General features: G+C 38.1%; 1 protein-coding gene across 1 annotated transcript; it reads right to left on the bottom strand.

The window, feature by feature from the left end:
* Positions 1 to 9,806: 9,806 nt before the first annotated feature.
* On the bottom strand, positions 9,807 to 10,757 carry LOC134585926 (olfactory receptor 52E4-like). The gene has a single exon (XM_063441410.1). It carries the CDS (start codon positions 10,731 to 10,733, stop codon positions 9,807 to 9,809), a length of 927 nt encoding a protein of 308 aa, XP_063297480.1. The 5' UTR covers positions 10,734 to 10,757.
* Positions 10,758 to 20,120: the final 9,363 nt, after the last annotated feature.

Below are 20,120 nucleotides of genomic sequence, written 5' to 3'. Positions count from 1 at the left end.
AATGTCCAGTATTTTGTTTGCTTTATTCTACCCCTCAGTACTCAATGTTGCACAGTCAAACGCTTTCTATATTTGCAGCTCAGATCTCTCGCTCTATATTTCGCGTCCATTCTCATACATACGTTTTGTTTATCTCAGGTTGTCACCAGGCCTCTGGTGTGTATTTTTCAAAGCCACCTTTACAAACTGACAGTTGGTTCTGTTAGCATATTCCGGTACGTTTCATTTAGCTTTCACATCCCTACCCTTATGATGACTTCTGAGGGGTATATCATTATGATTGGGTTTTACTTTGTTTTGCAGAATCACAGATATAGGCCAATATTTTGCCATTAGGCCATGTGACGAGACCAATCTCGCCACATTGCATTAGAGGAGCCTGGTCGCCCACCTGCTGCCTTTGGATTATGGACCGGCAGCTAAAGGGTTAATTTTACTGTGCAGAAGGATTTATTTCTCCCTTTCTGCACAGCCGTTCGGTAGATTCTAAAAACAAGAGGGTAATAGGCGCTCGCTATAGCAAGTAATGAGTAGGCAGCAGTGTACAAAACAAGGATTCCCAGAACCTTGTATGTGGATAGAAATTGGAGAGAAAGAGTGTATACCGCGCCTAGAGGTATTAATATAAAAAAGTATACATACATATATTTGATGGATATTTCAACAGTAGATGGTAACCTCAAAATAAAAAGTAAAAAATAATAGTGCAGTAATAGTGCAGTACAGTAAATCAGTACAAAAAGAACTGATTTACTGTACTGCACTATTATTTTTTACTTTTTATTTTGAGGTTACCATCTACTGTTGAAATATCCATCAAATATATGTATGTATACTTTTTTATATTAGTACCTCTAGGCGCGGTATACACTCTTTCTCTCCAAGTTCGGTAGATTCTATCTACCGAACAAACAGCCTGTTTGCAACCTCCCCAGAGCCGTGGGAAGCCGGCCGGCGCTGTTAATTGGCCACCCAGAAGCTGGAGTGTGCTGCCAATTTACCTCCCTGAAGCTGCGGTTAACCGCAGCTTAATTGCTTGTTACTGGGTGGCCGCTGTTACACTTAGCGGCCACTAGGTGGCGGTGTCCTGGAGCTCCCCGGGCAGCCAGCGCTTTTCTGCCCGGCTTTCATGCACCAAAATCGGACACTTTTACGTGCAGGCACCGCTGAACCTCCAACCCCTGGTTCTAATTCATATGGATTTGGTGAATGCAGGGAAATTTGGTAGTTTGTATAGGTGAATGTTTTAACCCAGATAGCCATGCCATGGAGCATATTAGTGTAATTAAAGACTCTGGCTCCATGGCAATTAAACTGTATTTGTGTGGTCTGCGTGCCATTCACCTAATAATGTGCACTCAGATCTGAGCTATATGGGGATTTGTTACATGTCTGTGTTTAATGTATAAAAAGTAACTTTATAAATTTTATAGCATATTACTGTATTTGTGTCCCCACATGTGTAATGGAGTTTTGCCTTTGTCCTGGGAGATAATTGAATTACTTCTCCAATTATCTCCAGGGCAGAAGGGAGGAAGCCAGGATGCATTGTGGGGATGTTTTACTTCTGTAAGTCTGTAATGTGAAACATGTCTGTCTGTGTTACAGTCTTCCATTTGGTCCCCTAGGGGAGTGTCCACCAGGTGGGAGACCTGCATAAATACAGGGGCAGGTAGCCCTCAATAAACAGTCCACTGCTTGACCCTCAACAAGCCTTGTCTCGTTCTTGGGGGGATTCACTGTATGAGGTTGGAGACTGATTGCTAGGAGTGTAAGCTGATGTATGCTTTTCCTGTTCGTCTGCTAGCAGCTATTCGTGAGGTTCCAGTTTGGAGTGCTATCTTATTCCCTTGTATGCAGTTCGGGAGTTTGGTGCATTCACCTATATCCAATTCGTGAGTTTTGGTGATTTTACAGTAGCTGTGCCTGTCTGTGAAAAGGGGATTATCGCCTAAACGATTTTAACCCCTTGTCTGCTGAAACGGTCCGTTCCTATTTCACTAAGGTTGGTATATGGGAATTTTACTTCTTTAAATGTAGACACCTACTTTAGTGGTCTTAAAGCGTAATTTATGTTTTCATAATTTAGGAACAAACTCCATCTATTTCCAGAAGCCTAGGAAGTAGTGTTATTCCTTTGTTTCAGGTGTATTTATATATTTTTTTTTTATACATATATTTGGCTAATCCGTTGGTGTACATATTTAGTAGGAACTGGCTCGTTAGGTTAATACTAGTCCAAATAGTATTTTAGGTTTCTTCCTCCTTATTTTTTTTTATTTTTTATTATTTGTGGTCCTGCGAGGCCTTAGCATTTCCTCCTTTTCGGAGGTCAATTCAGTTATAGACACTATTCAGAACAGCCTGTCCAAACTCTATAGTATGATGTCCTATCTTACGGCATCCATTAATACGATTATTAACCATTTAGAATCTCTGGAGAATTACAACTTGACCAGTGGTTCCGGTGTTACTGTCAGTGTTCCTCGCGAAGCCTACTGAACTGAACCAACCTACTGCCATTACTGTTTCTAACCCTCTTTCTTACATTGTCACCCTAGACCACCTTGTACCTGCTAAATTAAGGAAAGATATTTTGGAAGGTAAGGACGTTAATATGGTCTCCTTGCTTATAGCTTCCCAAGACGTTATCGACAATAAGTCCTATTCGTTTGGTGATCTTTCAGTAGTAATGAAAGCTAAATAAAAAATTATGTATACCGGAGTTTGTGTTGGCCTTCAGGCTATTCAGGGATGTAGTTTGCACTATTCACCCACATCATAGACAAGAGCTAGATTTGTATTTGCACAAACTGGTGTACTTTAGGCATAAGTACGGCGGGTTCACATACTTCGACTACCATATGTCATTTTCCGCTAAGGCCGCAGCCGCCCTGGCACAATTTAATGTACACATGGATTGGAGCCAATTAGATACTGAATTATTTTGCAGGCACTTCGCGGGCCTCAAGGTCCCAGGTTGCGCAAATTTCGCTTCAGCTTTGCATGCCACAAATCTATGCCCTATTGATGTTAGCTTGCCATCGACTAGCCAGAATGCGGCACCATACACATACAAACCACCACAAAAGGATTTGAAAGACAAGCTGGGTTGACCTATTGTTTTTCTTGGCAAATTGCAAGTTTGTAACAATTTTAATGCCGGGGATTGTGGTTATAGTGCCTGTAGGTTGTTATACGTATGCTCAAGGTGTTTTAGAGCACATGCTACAACCATGTGCCAAACTTGCTTTTTCCAAGGCAATGACTATCCCCGGTAAAGGTTAACGTATTGATAAATCTCCTGTCTACTCACCCCTCCCGACATTTGGTTGAGTTTTTGAGCACTGGGTTTTCAGATGGATTTCACATGGGTTTAGTTTCTGTCAGTATTTTTATACTGGCAGACATTTTGTGTTAAGACAGAAATTAAAGGTGTATACTGTAAGTCACCATCAGAACAGAGGTGACTACATTTTGTATTACAAAATGTTGTGCAAAGACATACACAACATTTTTCTCTCTGTAACTCTATTCACTCAAGCCTGAGCTATGGAATGCGACTTATGTAAACATTAGAGATAAGACATGAGATAAGGCATGATGTCTGCAGCAACCCAGAGACAAATATCTATCTATCTATCTATCTTTCTATCTATATATATATATATATATATATATATATATATATATAGATATAGATAGATAGATATAGATAGATAGATAGATATTTGTCTCTGGGTTGCTGCAGACATCATGCCTTATCTCATGTCTTATCTCTAATGTTTACATAAGTCGCATTCCATAGCGTGTGTATATATATATAGATATAGAAATATATACACACACACACACTATCCACATATAACTTACTATTATTATATTAATCATATATAAATAGTACTATGTTAATAATATAGAATATTCATGGATATAATATCAATGAAGGAATGTCATATTATTTACTTACGTTAGTGGAATATGTGTAATAGACATGTATAAATAATATTACTATGTGCTACACACAGGATTACCAATGACAGATAACATTAAGTAATTAATTTTACTTTCTAAAAATTAATGGAATCTTACAAAGTTCCATTGTAAGGAATGGTGAAATTAAGGCTACAGGTGTCAAATTCAAATTTTATGACACCAGAACAAGAAACTAAGACTAGAAAAACAAAAAGAAAATGCTTTGAAGTGACCTGTCTTTGATGGACAGTTATCCATAAAAGATAACCAAGAGGACGTCAAACGCATCACAAAATTTAGTTTTCCCATTATACAAAAAAGGTAAATGGACCCCCTAACAAGAATTTTCTGTGATGTAATTGCGCCATATACTGACCAAAATCTAGATGATAGGGAAGACACGCCCACAGTTCTCTATGGGTTACTATCAACTAGTGACATATAGAGAACTTCTGTCACACTCTCAAACACGAAGACACTCAGACACTCAGACTCAGTCAGACTCAGATACACTCTCACTCTGAGGATGGACTCACACCTAACATCTAAGATCTGACATCTGGAGCCAAACCTGGACACACCTAATTCTTTGTATCTTTTCCATCTAACACAACTTCAGAACTCTGAAAACCGTTCTACTTTTTCTACATATCCAAACCTGAAAAAGAGAAATTCTACAACATAACTGATATATTGCTGGGTTTTATTGAATTTAATTAACATTAATTAATTTTTGGTAATAGCAGGAATATATATCTGTTGGTCAGATTTCAATTATTAGAAATCATAACTAGCAAAGGAATATATGGTTATAAAAATTCCATTCCTGCAGGTGAAATAAAGATCCAGAGGTATTGACTTAAGGATAGTGAATCTTAATTAGGAAAGTTACAATTCTGCAAACATAAAATCTGGTTAGAATTATATTTATTGGATGGACATAGGAATGATAAATGATTTGGTATGATAAATATTGTATTTGTAAAATTGCAATATAATAGGATATCTTCCCTCTGAGAATTGTAGCCAGCAGTGAAAGAGTTAATGCAGTGTGATTTGACTGTAAGCCAAAGTTTTTATATTGCTTTAAGCTGTGCTGCAGATGCTGTTGTGTGTTATGTTGATTTCAAAGTAAAGTGTCCTGTCGTAAATCTTGTTGAAAACCGCATACATTTTGATATAACTGTTGCTATTTAGTTGTCTGTAATTTTGTTAAACCACTGCCATATTGTATACTTATGTTATCCCTAAATATTCACTGATATTATCACGCATGTTACATATTATTATTATTATTATTATTATTATTGTCACAATAAATTATATTTTTATAATTAATTTGTGCTTAATGAGCTAAATACAAATCGTCTAATGGAACTTACTCCAGGATCTATGAGAATTAAAATAGTGGGTAATTCTCAGCTTTAAATCAATAATCGGGGAAACAGTGTCAAGATATCAATTTTTGATATAATAAAAAATATTGAGTTTTGATAATTTTTATGAAAATATTATTTTAATATTTATCACCCCATAAATATCCTCACATTTCTTTTCCCACTGGTATATTGGAGTGTCCCAATTTACAGTTTGCCTTGCAAGATTCCTCTACTGTATCTTCACTGTTGAACAAAGAGATAGAAAATGGGTTTGTTATTGGCCCCTTTTTGTCTCCCCCGGTTTCCAGCTGGAGAACCAGTCTGCTAGGTGTTGCATCTGGTAAATTTACCAATAAAAAATTACTGATCATAGATTTATTGTCTCCTCATTCCTCTACCACACCTACCCTTAATTACTTGATCCCATCCTCTGATTTTTTCACTACAATATGCTAGGATAGACAACTCCATAAAAGGCATACTCTATCTAGGTCACAATGTTTGGATGAGTAAGACTGATATCTCCAATGCGTTTAAACTATTTTGCTACTAACCTTACTTTAGGTTTCAAGAGCAGCCCAAAGCTTTTTGACATTTTCGAGGAAACTTTGTGCTGGCTCTTACTTAATTCATGCTGATGTCCAATGGTGATTCATTACTTGGATGACTTCCTTATTTTGGATGAACATTATGTTACACCAACTGGTTTACATCAGCCACTTCAGCTTGGTAGATTGGGCATCCCTGTAGCATTGGAGAAAACAGTCATTGTCATGTCATAACCTTCTTGGGGGTTCAACTCAATTCTGAGACTTTGATGGCCAGTTTGCCTTTGGATAAGGTAAACAGAATCGTGGATTATGTGAATCTTTGTCATACGCAGGGTTCCTGTACGAGGAAGGAAATCCATTGATTGGTTCACTTAACTTTGCAAATTATTCCCCAGGGGCGTTCCTTCAAATCAACACTACTCTGTATTTTGCATGGTCTCCCTGATGATGGTAGTAGAATCTTCCTTGACAAACACGCTAGGGCAGACTTACACATGTGGTAAATGTTTGTGTCCTCTTGGACCGGAAAATCATTATTAAGTCCACCTATTTCTGACAGTAATTTGGACTGATTTAGCTGCTTCGGTGGGTTACGCAGCAATATTTGGCAATGCATGGGTTCAGTCGCACTGGCCTGCCGAGGTGTCTCAATTGGCAAATTTTCTGAATTCCTCCGCTCTGTTCTAAATATTCCCTCTTGTGGTAGCAGCCCTTCTCTGGGGTCATAAATGGAAGGGACTAGCTGTTAGATGCCTCGCCGACAGCCAGTCTGCTGCTCATACAGTTAACAAGGGCAGGTCTCAGTCTCATCATGAGACTTAAAAAAGGAGATAGGGTCGCACTCAATCACATCAATTTAAACACAGGGTGCTACTGGGCAAGGGTCAGCAAAAAAAAAAAAAGACCTTGAAAAAGACCTCATTGAGGTCGAAACGTTGCAATAAACCTGCTTGAAGAACAATCACAGTGAGTGCCTGGGATTCTTTCTATCATCATGAGACTTGTCAGGATACTAACTTGGTTAGCAGTATCTGGCCAGTTTTACCTTGAATGTATTCACAAACCTGGTATCTGCAGTAAGGCAGAAGATGCGTTATCACGCTCTAAATTTCAGGAGTTCTTTCTAATGCACCCATCAGAAGAGCCGCTCTCCATGGTTCCTCCAGAATTCAAAGACCCAAGCCGATATGTCCTCTAACACAAGGACTATGTATTCTAGAGTGTATAAACTGTTTAAGAAATATGTTTGTGATTTTCATATAATAAATATGTTTGCTATTAAAACACTGGTCACTTTTACAAAATGTTGCCACTTTTCCTTAAACTTAGCATTTAACACAATCAAACTATATTCAACATCACATGTTAATCACCTTCCCTAACAATAAACCTTTTCTAGCCTCATACCCTATAAAAAGTGTCTTGAAAGGCATATTAAAATAAAAAATAGAAACTCCTCCAAAAAAGACTACATATTGATAGACGTAAGTTCCAGGGACTTTTGGAAGTATTTGCCAAGGTTAATACTCCCCAACACGCAAACCAAGGAACAATAAATGCAAACACAGGTAGACGTATTACCGGACCTTAAAGTGGCCGGACTTAACGTAGGAATGATGGAAGAAATGTCAAACAAGCCAAGGTCAGGAATAAAAAAATACGGAAAAGCGGATAAACAGAGCCAAGGTCAGGGAGCCAGAAACAAGAATAAACGAATATCAAGCCGAAGTCAGGAACCGAAGAAAAGACATCTAATCAGAACGCACTCTCGGGCTATAATAAACCACGACAGGGCAAGGAAGTGATGTCAGTTGGAGGTATATATAGGGCAAGGTAAATTCTGATAGGCAGTGACAGAAATAGAAGGAGGTATAAATAGATAGTAGTAATTTGGCTACTACTATCTCTTTAACAAAATACACGTCACCCCCGCCGGTCACCTTTTGCGCGTGCGCACGCTCCTGGACGCATCCCCAAACACGTGCGCGACCCCGGAGGCATGCGCGCGCAACGCCCGACAGGCATCCACACCGTCCGACGGGAGAGGGCGGACGGCGGGACCGGGACGGCGCGGGACCCCAGGTATGACAGAATTAGATTTAGCTCCTTTGGAACCAAATACCAACTTAATACTCAAAGCTGCTATTTATATGGCTTTTTATGGTTTCTCAAGACCTAAAGAGTTTACGGTAAACAATTTCTGACCTTGAACTATGCCTGAAGTTTTCAGACTTAGTTAAGAATCACGATCGTTATATATTATCCTTATAATATGCTAAAACTAGTCAAATAGGACACCCAGTCCAGATACCTTTCTATCCTACAGGTAATAAATGGTGCCCTGTCAAATTGTTGGACTTATTAAAACATTCTCTATATAGTCTTAAAATCTAATTCCCCTTTACACGGCAATCCTTCTACAACTCATGAATTCATGTTATACACTATAACGTTATTGGTTAAACTTGGTCTGAGCCCTGCCTCATTTACAGGCCACTCCTTTAGCATAGGAGTCGTTTAAGCAGCATCTAGCCACAATACTCCCGCACACATCATAAAAAACATGGGTCGGTGGAATCTTTTATCTATTGTAAGTATGTGCCACAACCTGAGAAAGAAGTTAGGTTGGCCTTCTGTAATATCACAATGTAAGATTAAGAAGTGTTCAAATAAAGGTTGATTTGCATATTATCTTTTTTGCCCTCTCTTATTTCAGGCTTAACTTCTCGTCTGTTCCGGCACAATTCAACCGACTTATTTAATTTTAAATGTATAGTATGAATGCATATTTATACCGTATCGGCTGGTATGACCCGACCACAAATAAAAGGTGGAAAACCTGGAATTGAGGGAGGGATTTAGTCCCTATAAAAACCCTGCCAATCCCTCCCCTTACCTGTAAAATTAGCATGAAGTGATGCTCCCATCGCTCCCCTTTATAACAATCACTACAATCTAGGTGGGCCCTCTTTTACTTCAGGCCTAACCTGTCGTCGGTTCCGGCACACTTTAACCAACTTATTTTATATTAAATGTATAGTATGAATGCATATTTATACTCTATCAGCTGGTATGTCCCTACCACAAATAGTCATATGTGAGTGAGTGAGTGAGTGAGTGAGTGAATACTGGGGTAACTACTTAAAGGGAAACTCCAGTGCCAGGAAAACAATCCGTTTTCCTGGCACTGAAGGTTCCCTCTCCCTTCCACCCCCCAATCCCCAGTTGCTGAAGGGGTGAAAACCCCTTAAGTGACTTACCTGAGGCAGCGACAATGTCCTACTGCCTCCTCCTGCTCCTCCTCCTCTGCGCCGCTCCTCCTACTGACTCCGTCGGCCGGTGGGGGAGACCTAATGCGCATGCGGACGATTTTCAATACTTTCCTATGGGGATTTGAGTGACGCTGGAGGTCCTCACACATGTGAGGATGTCCAGTGACGCTCTAACACAGATATGTGCTATAACCCCTCCAGTGCCCTCCAGTGGCTGTCTAGTAGTCTAGTAGATAGCCACTAGAGGTGGAGTTAACCCTGCAAGGTAATCATTGCAGTTTTGTAAAAAACTGCAATAATTACACTTGCAGGGTTAAGAGTAGTGGGAATTGGCACCCAGACCACATATGTATTTGAACATCGAGTGTTCAAATACATATGTACGTTAAAATTCTTTATTTTTCTGTTTTTTATTTTTTATTTTGCGGGAACTACATTTAAATGACACATTTTTGCATGACATATGCTCTTTACCATGTTTTTACATAAATAAAATATTTTATACACTTTTCACCTGAAATATTAATTAATTTGTTCATAACTAAATTTAATCAGATCTTTGGAGGTCTTAATATGTCTTTAATATAATGTACAAATATTTTCCCATTGTAAAAATCTAAGTTTGGGCTTCAGTGTTCCTGCATACTTGTCTTTCCAGAGCTAATTCTGCTCAATAGAAACAGCTGAAAAATCTTTACTCTTATTTCTCTCATTTTCAATCCATAAATTAATGGGTTTAGAAGTGGTGGCACCACAAATGCCTGAACTGACATAATGATTTTTAGGTCATAAGGTAAATGTTGTGGTCTGAAACGGTGGAGAAGCACTTCAAAAAGTATGTCAGCAACGTAGTTTATCATGGTGATCAGATGAGGGGTGCATGTCTTTAAAGCTTTCGCTCTGAAGTCTTTTGAAGAATTGGCGCATACTCTCAAAATCCTAATATAGGAGGCCAAGATTAGAATAGGCATGCCCACAATCATTGCTATTGTGATGAAGAGACCATATATATTGTTCACAGTTGTATCAATACATGATAGATTAACTACAGAAAAATTGTCACAATAAATCTTGGGAATAATTGTACCACACAAAGGAAGTCTAATTGTCAGTATAAGGTGTATAGTGAATGGAAAAATGTTAAGAAACCAGGCCCCAATTATTAGTGCGTAGGTTGTGGACATGGTCATTATATTGTTGTATCTTAAGGGGTTACAAATGCATAAATAACGATCAAACGCCATCACGGCTAGTAAAGCCATTTCACACCCTGTGTAAGTATGGATGCAAAACACTTGTACCAAACAATTAACATAGGAAATGGCTTGTGTTTTGTCAAGAAGGTTTACAAGCAGACTAGGGAAAAAAGAAATGCTACCATATAGTCCATTTACACATAGTGCAGAAATAAAAATATACATTGGCTCTTGTAAACTTTTATGCATCATTATTACATATATGACTACTCCATTTGATAAAATAATCATTATGAAGCCAATTAATGTTATAACAACATATACATATCTCATCTCCATCATTTCTCCAAAGCTGAGCATCAGAACAGATGGGTTGACATGTGTAGTGTTTTCTGTCATTATGACCCTGGGTTATTGATATCTAAGAAAGCCAAAACAGATAAATTAGATAAGTTATTAGCATTGTATTATAAATAATAGCCTGGTAGTATAATCATGTAATATGAGATTAAATATATATTGTTTAAAAATACAAAGTTCTATGTGTGCAGCTTTGGTTCTGGTTTGTATGACTTATCGTTCACTTATTAATGTGAATTTTCCACATATGAAGATGTTAACTGTAATACATCTTTGTGAAGCCTTTACTGTGCTCCTTGATGACACGTGTGTTATTGGAGAAAAACTCCTAAGAGAAAGTGTCATGTTCTAGGATTCCGATGTTATGTTTACTTATCCTCTATAGTTAAAGGGACATGCATATCTTTTTTTTTCTAACCAACAAGTAAACACTTTTACAGAAATATAAAAACTGAAATAAAGCAGGAAACCGTTGAATAGTATGTAATAAATGTTTATAACTTTGCTTTAAACTTTGCCAGTTTGTTTTCTCTGGCATGCCTCTGAGTTGGGGAGTTTCTTAATTCCCCCCCCTACTATGTCTTACCCTCATCTCATCCATCTACTAATACACCCATCTCAGTTTCATGTGAACTACTGCCAGCTAAGCTAGAGAAGCCATATGCAAATCAGGGGAACAATAATGACACACTGATTCTTTGCATCTCTGTTTGCAGGAAAAAGAAGATGACAAAATGTATAAATGATTGAAATTTTACTTTTATTTATTTAAATAATATATAAAATCACCACTAATATATGTGCATGTAAATAACAAATTTTACATCCATTTAAATAACTGGATGCTCGTATTATCAAATCGTATCATAATTAGACAGGTTTTTGTAATCGTGGTTTTTCTTTTCTCACTATTTTCCTTCAAAGTAATAAGTAGACCAGCAATGAGTAGACCACATGAAGAGCTGGTCAGCTTCATGAATGATCCACTTATCAGAAATGAACAACATTGCAGCACAAATGGACCACCTACTAGCAACAGATTCCCACCCTAACTGGCTAAAACAAGGCAGTACAATACTGGTCACAAAGGAACCTCACAAGAGAACATCGCCATCTAACTACCAACTACCAACCAATCCCCTGCCTCCCCACAACATGGAAGGTCATGTCAGGCATCACAGCTTCCAACATCCAAGGGCATAAAAGTCAGTGCATGAGCAATATTCAAAGGGAGATTGGGAACAACACCAGAGGCTCAAAACACCAACTGTTGGTAGACCAAGCAGTCACGCAGGATTCTAAAACCAGACAGACCAATCTGTGCACAGCCTGGATTGATTAGAGAAAGCCAATGATGCACTGTTACACAAATATATATTGGAATGATTGGCTCTATACAAGATCAACAAGACAATAAGATCCTTTTTTAAGAGCTCAATAGGTAAGTGGAAAACAACTCTAGAAGCCAATTATATGACAATAACACAAGTGAACATCAAATGTTCAAATAAGGTGATGCACTATTCCCAATGCATAGGCCTCAACCCCCTAAGCTAGATCATTAAAAAGAGTTGATAGGGATACAGGTACAAGAGTGGACCTACTATTAGTCACCGTCTCTACATGGACAACATCAAGCTGTATGCCAAGAGTGAGCGGGACACTGATTCACTGATATATCTAATTAGGGTATATGAGGACATCGGAATGTTGACAATATAAATGTGGGAAGATGATAGTATAATAATAAAATGAGGGAAGATGACCAGGACAAAAGGAGTTCAAGTACCAGAAGGTCAAGTGAAAAATGTAGAGAAAGGTTCCAAGTACCTGGGGGTACCACAAACACATAACAACTACAAGGTAGAGGCAAGAAGGATATCAACATCCATGTTCATCCAGAGAGCCAGACAGATCATGAAGTCCAAGCGCAATGGCAATGACAAGATCTAAGCTATCAGCAAATATGCCCTACCAGTAACCAGGTACTTAGCTGGAAAAATAACCTGGCCAAGAAAATAACTGGTCACCATGTATGTCAAAACCCAGAAACTACTCACTGTGAATCGAAGATTACATCTAAAGTCCAGCACCAAGAGATTGTACACCACCTGGACATTGACATGTATGGCTCAGTGATGTACTTAAACTTATTTGGGCTCACTGGCTGACTTTTTATTTTTAGGTTTTCATGAACTGCTGACATATGGAAACTTGATAAAGAAAAATGAGGGGGCATGGCAATGACAAGTAGAGGGATGGATTACTAAGAGAGGAAGTCTCGGGTTGACGGTTAGGAGTGTATCATGCTACTTCAGAGTCATGGACATTCCTCACTTTAAGTATGCTGCTGGAGGAAGGGGTATAAGTAGAGAGCTTGGAATCAGTTGCTTTACTTTTGTGAGTGTGTATGTCTGCATGAATCATTCTATATGTGCGTGTGTGTGCGTGTGTGTGTGTGTATCTATAAGTGTGTTTGTCTGTATGTATGCAACTGTGTGTAGGATGTATGTGTGTATGTCTGCATGAATCATTCTATATGTGCGTGTGTGTGTGTGTATCTATGAGTGTGTTTGTCTGTATGTATGCAACTGTGTGTAGGATGTATGTGTGTATGTCTGCATGTCTGTGTGAGAATGTCTGCCTGTGTGTATCTAAAGGTATGTATGCACGTATGTTATATATAGAAAGCATACAGAAAAAAATACACACATGTTTTCCTTGTGGGTATATCTACTAAATAGCTAGAAAATAATGAAAAAAATGGAGCATTCCTTTAACCATCTCTTACAGAGATAGGCAACTTTGCACTGACCTAGAAAACAACATAATTTTCATCATTGATAACTTCAGCTTTGTGAGATTCTTAATAAAAAATGTAATAATTGTCACTTTGTTATTTTATTGTAAATATCCCAATTTAAATGTGACATGTTGTGATACATTGAAAGATGCAAACTGACAAACTGACTAACCTCTGAATCTATATACGGAACCTTCACCTTTCTAGACTGACTGCTTTAAAACGGATTCAGTGGAAATCTCAGACACTAAGTGGTTTGCTCGCTCCAGCCATTATCTGTAATCTATAAGCAATTTATTTTATATTCCATAATAAAGAAAGTGGGTGAAAAAACGATTGGCTTATTATTCTACAATATTATTAGTGCATAACCTGCATGCAAATGTGAAATGACAAAAAACGACTCTATTAATGAATGAAACATGTTTGGACATTTCTGGAACAGTACAATAATAAAGTGCAAAAAATATAGACTTTGTTTAATTAAAATTACAACTTTTTTATGACACCAGTCATTATTTTATATTATTTTCTTGTCAAATGCCGTATGTTTACAAACTAAAACCCGCTATCACATAAATAAAAGACAGTAAAGTGTTCTTTCAACATGTTTCTTTCCGATTTATATAAACCCTAAACACGTGTGTTATTTTTTTTATCAATGCAATTATAGTGTCTTTATTCGCTTTTAGTGGTCAAAGAAAAAATAAAGAAAATTATACAAATGTGATTTTTTAGATTGACATTTTTTTAATCAATAGTACATGTATTTTCTTTTGTAGCATGTCTTAGTATGTTCTTAGTAAACATAATAAATATATATATTATTATTACATAAATTTAAATACACCTCATAATTTACATGTTTTGAATTAATATCATAGAAAACATGTACATTAGTGAGTTTGTATGCACAGAGTTAGATAACTGGATTTTATTTAAATGAATAGATAAAATAGATTGAATATGTAAAAGATTATGTAAAAACATATAAAATGACTGTAGGGAAATATTACAAAAAATTGACAAAATACAGTTGGAACACTATTCTAGTAAGAAATATTTATTTATGAAAATAAGAGAAGCATAATGTAAAGAGAAAAAAATAATAATATTGGTCTGTGATTTAAGTATGGGCAGATAGATGGGCTTTTTTAAGTTTAATCCTTTACTTTTTTTTTATTTGCATAAAGTCATGGTACAGAGATATCACTGTTTTGTATACGTAGAATATTGAGAAGTAACAATTATCTGTATGCGTCAAATACATAGAAAACAAGAATTTGTTGCTAACAATTGTCTGTATTGTTTGTAAATCAAGATGTGTGTATGGGCTTTTGGTTCTCAGAACTTAACACAATCTGGGTTCTGTTATTAGAATGTTACATCAATTTGTAGACAAATAAATATGTTAACAGAGAGGAACTCGATTTTACAAGCTGCTGTGCTATCATTCTTGTGCTGGGTTAAATAATTCTTCAGGTGAATAATTCATGCACGTTTAACATAACAAATAAAATAGAAAATCAGATCCGTAATAAACACTGATAAACTGATGTCAATTATATTCTACAAATCTCCGGTACTTACTCAATTTAGGTGAGAATCTTTTTAATCCAACAATCCTCCACAATGTGACTGTCTAATTTTCTCTTTTATACCCTATTAGACGTGATTTCTGCTTTAGATTTTGGCCAATCGCAATTCAGAGAAAAAAAAAAAACTGTGGGCTGTGAAAGCATTTTAATGATGCAATTGGGAGCTAAGGGAATTTGTCATTGTGGGATTTCAGGCTCTGGTATAGTAAAGTAATTGCAATTTTATATGGGAACTTCTGTTCCGTGTTTCTATATGTATTTATATTCCGTATTTCTATATTTATTTAATTGATTGATCCAATAATGAATCTTTCCATCTGTCTTTTTAAGCTGTCATCTTATTACGTATGTGTGACGAAAGCCCCTTCGTCACTGGGATTTGGAGAGACCTGCTTGCCAGCCTCTTGCCCCAGGACTATGGCCCATGTATTAGACTGGGATTCAGGACTGGGAAAAAGCTTGTGTTCGTGCCTTTTTCCTTCCCCAGTTCAGTCTATGGGACTACCGAATGGATTGTGCCTATAGTGTTCATTTATACGAACAAACTAACGAACAGCCGAACTACACGCAATGGGAGTGTGCAGCGTTTTAACCTCCCAGGTACCCAGACCACTTCTGCCCATTGGAGTGGTCTGGGTGCCAACTCCCACTACCCTTAACCCTGCAAGTGTAATTATTGCAGTTTCTTATAAACTGCAATAATTACCGTGCAGTGTTAAGTCCTCCCCTAGTGGCTGTCTATTAGACAGCCACTAGAGGGAACTTCCTGCTCTTACGCAAAGGTTTTCTTTGCTAGAGTGTCGCTGGACGTCCTCACGCTGTGTGAGGACCTCCAGCGTCGCTCAATTCCCCATAGGAAAGCATTGAAAATCATTTTCAATGCTTTCCTATGGGGTGCGCTAATGCGCTAATGCGCGGCATTGCCGCGCATGCGCATTAGGTCTCCTCGGCCAGTGGGCGGGATCAGTCTCGCCCACCGGCTGACGGAATCAGTAGGAGGAGCGGATAGGGGAGGAGCAGGCAGCGACGTGGGACATGTCGCTGCCTCAGGTAAGTCACTGAAGGGGTTTTCACCCCTTCAGCAACTGGTGATTGGGGGGTGGGAGGGAGAGGAATCCTGCAGTGCCAGGAAAACGGATTGTTTGCCTGGAACTGGAGATCCCCTTTAACCGCAGCTAATTGACGAACGGCTGGGTGGTCACCGTTCGTACAAACGAACACGTGGTGGCGGCCATCTTAAGCTGCCGAATGCTCAGTGGTGTTTTTTCATCGACCGCATGGAACTGTTTTCGGTCACTGTTTTACACAAACACTGCTGGGACTTCCAAACTTCCATCTCTTCATTTCTGTTTATACGAGCGCCATGTCGCTCGGTACATTAATAACATACGAACTAGACTGTAACGGATCGACGGGCACCCCGACTGGGTACCTCCGTTAAAGGATGCTCCTAGCGCTTCCTGAGGACTCCGAACACTGTTGCAGATACCACAACCACCGAATCAGAGAAGCATATGAGCACTCTCAAGCATATGAATTCTGTACACAGCCGAATAGGAAAAAACATGCGAATAGGTTTACACTCCTAGCAGTCAAACTGGAACAGCATACAATAAATCCTCCCCCAATAATGAGATGACACTTCACTTTGAGGGTTAAGCAGGAACTCTAGATTTATTCACACAACCTCCTTTTAAGACATTCTCCCATGCAAGGGAGGGATCCACAACAATTAGTACAACAGCCAATAATGTACCAGTTACCTCCCACACATCTCCTCCCGTTAACTGATGTGTTAACATAATTAACAGTACACAATTTCCCCCAAGTTTCAGATGTACCCCAAATATGGTAGGTACACCTTTAAAAAGTTTAAGATGGCCGCCGCCACGTGTTCGTTTCCGAATGGCGGCCACCCAGAGGACAAAACCCACACTGCACTGATTGTCAATTATCCGTTTGCAACATTGTTGCAAACGGTAATTGGAGGCACACTTATTCCTGGGTGGTCTGGTTGTTCGGTAGTTTCACTCAATATAATGAATGGAGTGATTCTACCGAACAATCAGACGGATGCTGCATACACATAACACTGTTTAGCCAAACACATAGAAACATACATAATATAAAAGACATCCTTACTGCAATCTGCTACAAAGTCTTAAAGGGGTATTGTCCCAAAAGTCACAGTATGTCCCTGGCTGGTTCTTAAAGGGCCAGGCAGGTTATACACAATCCATTATGCCCAGTCAATGGATTTAAAGGGTCCCATCTTCCTGGGACCATAATCACTGGGCAGGAGGCGGGCAAGCAGTCCCCTCCAGGAAACAGGGGCAGACTCTATTACAGGGCCCAGTCCACTACATAGACCGACCCTGATAGCTAAAAGTCATGGAACTAATTATGGACAGATTCCTGCCAAACGGTTGGTGAAAACTCTTAAACCCCATGGTGATCTGACTGTGTTCGTGGGATCTGAGCGCTTTTCGGATATATTTAGTGCTCAGATCCAAGCTATCTGGGGATATGCCAAACATGGGGGTTTAATTATCGGAAACATCAGTTATGTATTTTAATGTGTTTTTGTTACAGTTTTAACTTCGGAATATTTTCTGTACCTGGAGATAATTAAGTTTACTACGGCCACTTAGTGGGAGTGGTTCACATTATATTGTATATTGATTGGCTACTGTAATTGTATTCCAGTGCTCCACAAGGTCCATGTGGAAGTATCCCTTGCTGGAGGACCTGCATAAAAGGCCAAGCTGTGGCCACCATTAAACAGAACATCTTGCACCTTCATGAAGTTTCGGCTCATGTTTGGGGGATTGGAGAACTACACTCTGGGGATTGCTATAATCACTATACTCCCCAGGCTATAATCACTAAGCTCTGGTAAGAGCTTGTTCCTGTTCTTGCTCTCTAGATTTAAGAGAGGTCTACCTACTGGAAGCTGGACCCTGGTCTTGAGTCCAGAGTTGGTGGAAGACGGCGAGACCCCAATCAAGCTGCAGTGTTTCATGGGGTCTGCAGTGGTTATGAGGTCTGGTTCAGTGCTTGGAGCCCTCTGGAAGCACTAGGAGCATCCGTAAATGGAAGGTACCCAGTCGGGGTGCCAGGAGATCCGTTACAGTATGTTTTATGTTTGATTTTATTAAGAAATATAATTGAAATCAGAATTTTTGGGTTCATTTGCTAAATGATAATCTGTGGAAAACTAATGAGAGAATAATAAATTTTATAGGCCATAATAGTCAAAAAATATTACATTTGTTCATTTCAACTATTTTGGTCTACAAAAGTGCAATTCCTTCCATATTTTCAGAATTTACTATAAAAAGAATGATAAAATATGATGAAATTATTTTAAAAAACACACTTTTTCAAACTTTGACCCCCAAAATCTGTTATGCATCTACAATCGCCAAAAACACCTGTGCTAAACAGTTTATAAATGTTGTCCTGAGTTTAGAAATACCCAATGTTAACATGTTCTTTGTGCTTTTTTTGGAAAGTTATAGGGCAATAAGTTCAAGTAGCACTTTGCTATTTCCAAACCATTTTTATTTTCAAAATGAACACAAGTTACATTGTAACACCGATATCTGTCAGGAATCCCTGAATTCCCCTTCACATGTATATATTTTTTAAAAGAAGACAACCTAAGGTATTAAACCTGGGGTATTTTGACACTTTTCATGCAAATATTTTACCACCAATCTATGCCAAATTTAAAAACAAAAATAATAATTGGGGATTTGTTTGACACACATAGCAATTTAAAAATACATGTACTGAGAGCTTTAAGGGTTACTGTGAAAGAACACCCCAATATGTGTTTGGCAACATCTCCTGAGTACAGTGATACCACCCATATATAGGTGTGTTGGGTTCTCTGGGGGCTAAAATATCTTATTTGCATTTTCCAGTTTTCCAACTTGGAATTTTCACAGCTGGTTATCATGCACCCATGTCCTATTTGGGACATTTTTGAAGCCGGCCAATGTATTTTACCCCCATCAAACCATATATTTTTGAAAAGTAGAGAACCCAGGGTATTCAATATAGGGTATGTGCAGTCTTTTTAAATAGCCACTTAGTCACAAACCCTGGCCAAAGTTAGCATATATATTTGTTTGTGTGTTAAAAATGCAAAAAACTATTATGTTTCTTAACTTTGGCCAGTGTTTGTGACTTAGTGGCTACTAAAAAAGACTGAACATACCCCATTTGCAATACCTTGGGTTGTATTATTTTGCAAATGGTATGCCATCATGGGGGTAATTTTCATTCCTAGGCTACCATACGCTCTTAGAGGCAACATAACCAATCTGGAAAATTTATATGTGAGAAAATTACCTTATATTTGACCCTGTAACGTTCAAAAACACTATAAAACCTGTACATGGGAGGTACTGTTATACTCGGGAGTCTTTGCTGAACACTACTATTCGTGTTTCAAAACAGTAAAACTTATTGCAACAATTATATCCTCAGTGAAAGTGCTGATGCTGTGTGAAAAATGCAAAAAAACATCACTTTTACTGACAATATCATCGCTGTGATATGTTTTACTATTTTGAAACACTAATATTTGTATACAGCGAAGTCTCCTAGTAAAACAGTACCCCCATGTACAGGTTTTAGGGTCTCTTGGAAAGTTACAGGGTTAAATTAGAATGAATATATATATATATATATATATATATATATGTAAATAAAAATAATACAAAATATACATATGTCCATATACATTAGATGCTAATTAATATTGTCAGCGCTTAGAAAATAATCCCCTTAAAATGTATCAAGGGTGCACACATATAAACATGTATCTAAAAATCTGTATCAATAAAAACAGTATACATGTCCCTAAAATGGCCAAAGTCTGTTCAATTCACATATAAGTTCCTTTGGGGTTAAAAAACAATAGCCTAAAACAGCCTTGTCTATACTGCTAGCAATACATTTCAACTTGTATACAGA

This window comes from Pelobates fuscus, chromosome 1 (assembly GCF_036172605.1).
Source record: "Pelobates fuscus isolate aPelFus1 chromosome 1, aPelFus1.pri, whole genome shotgun sequence".
NCBI classification, from domain to species: Eukaryota; Metazoa; Chordata; class Amphibia; order Anura; family Pelobatidae; genus Pelobates; species Pelobates fuscus.
The sequence above is the reverse complement of the archived record's forward strand: the minus strand, read 5'-3'. Positions and strand labels throughout refer to the sequence as shown.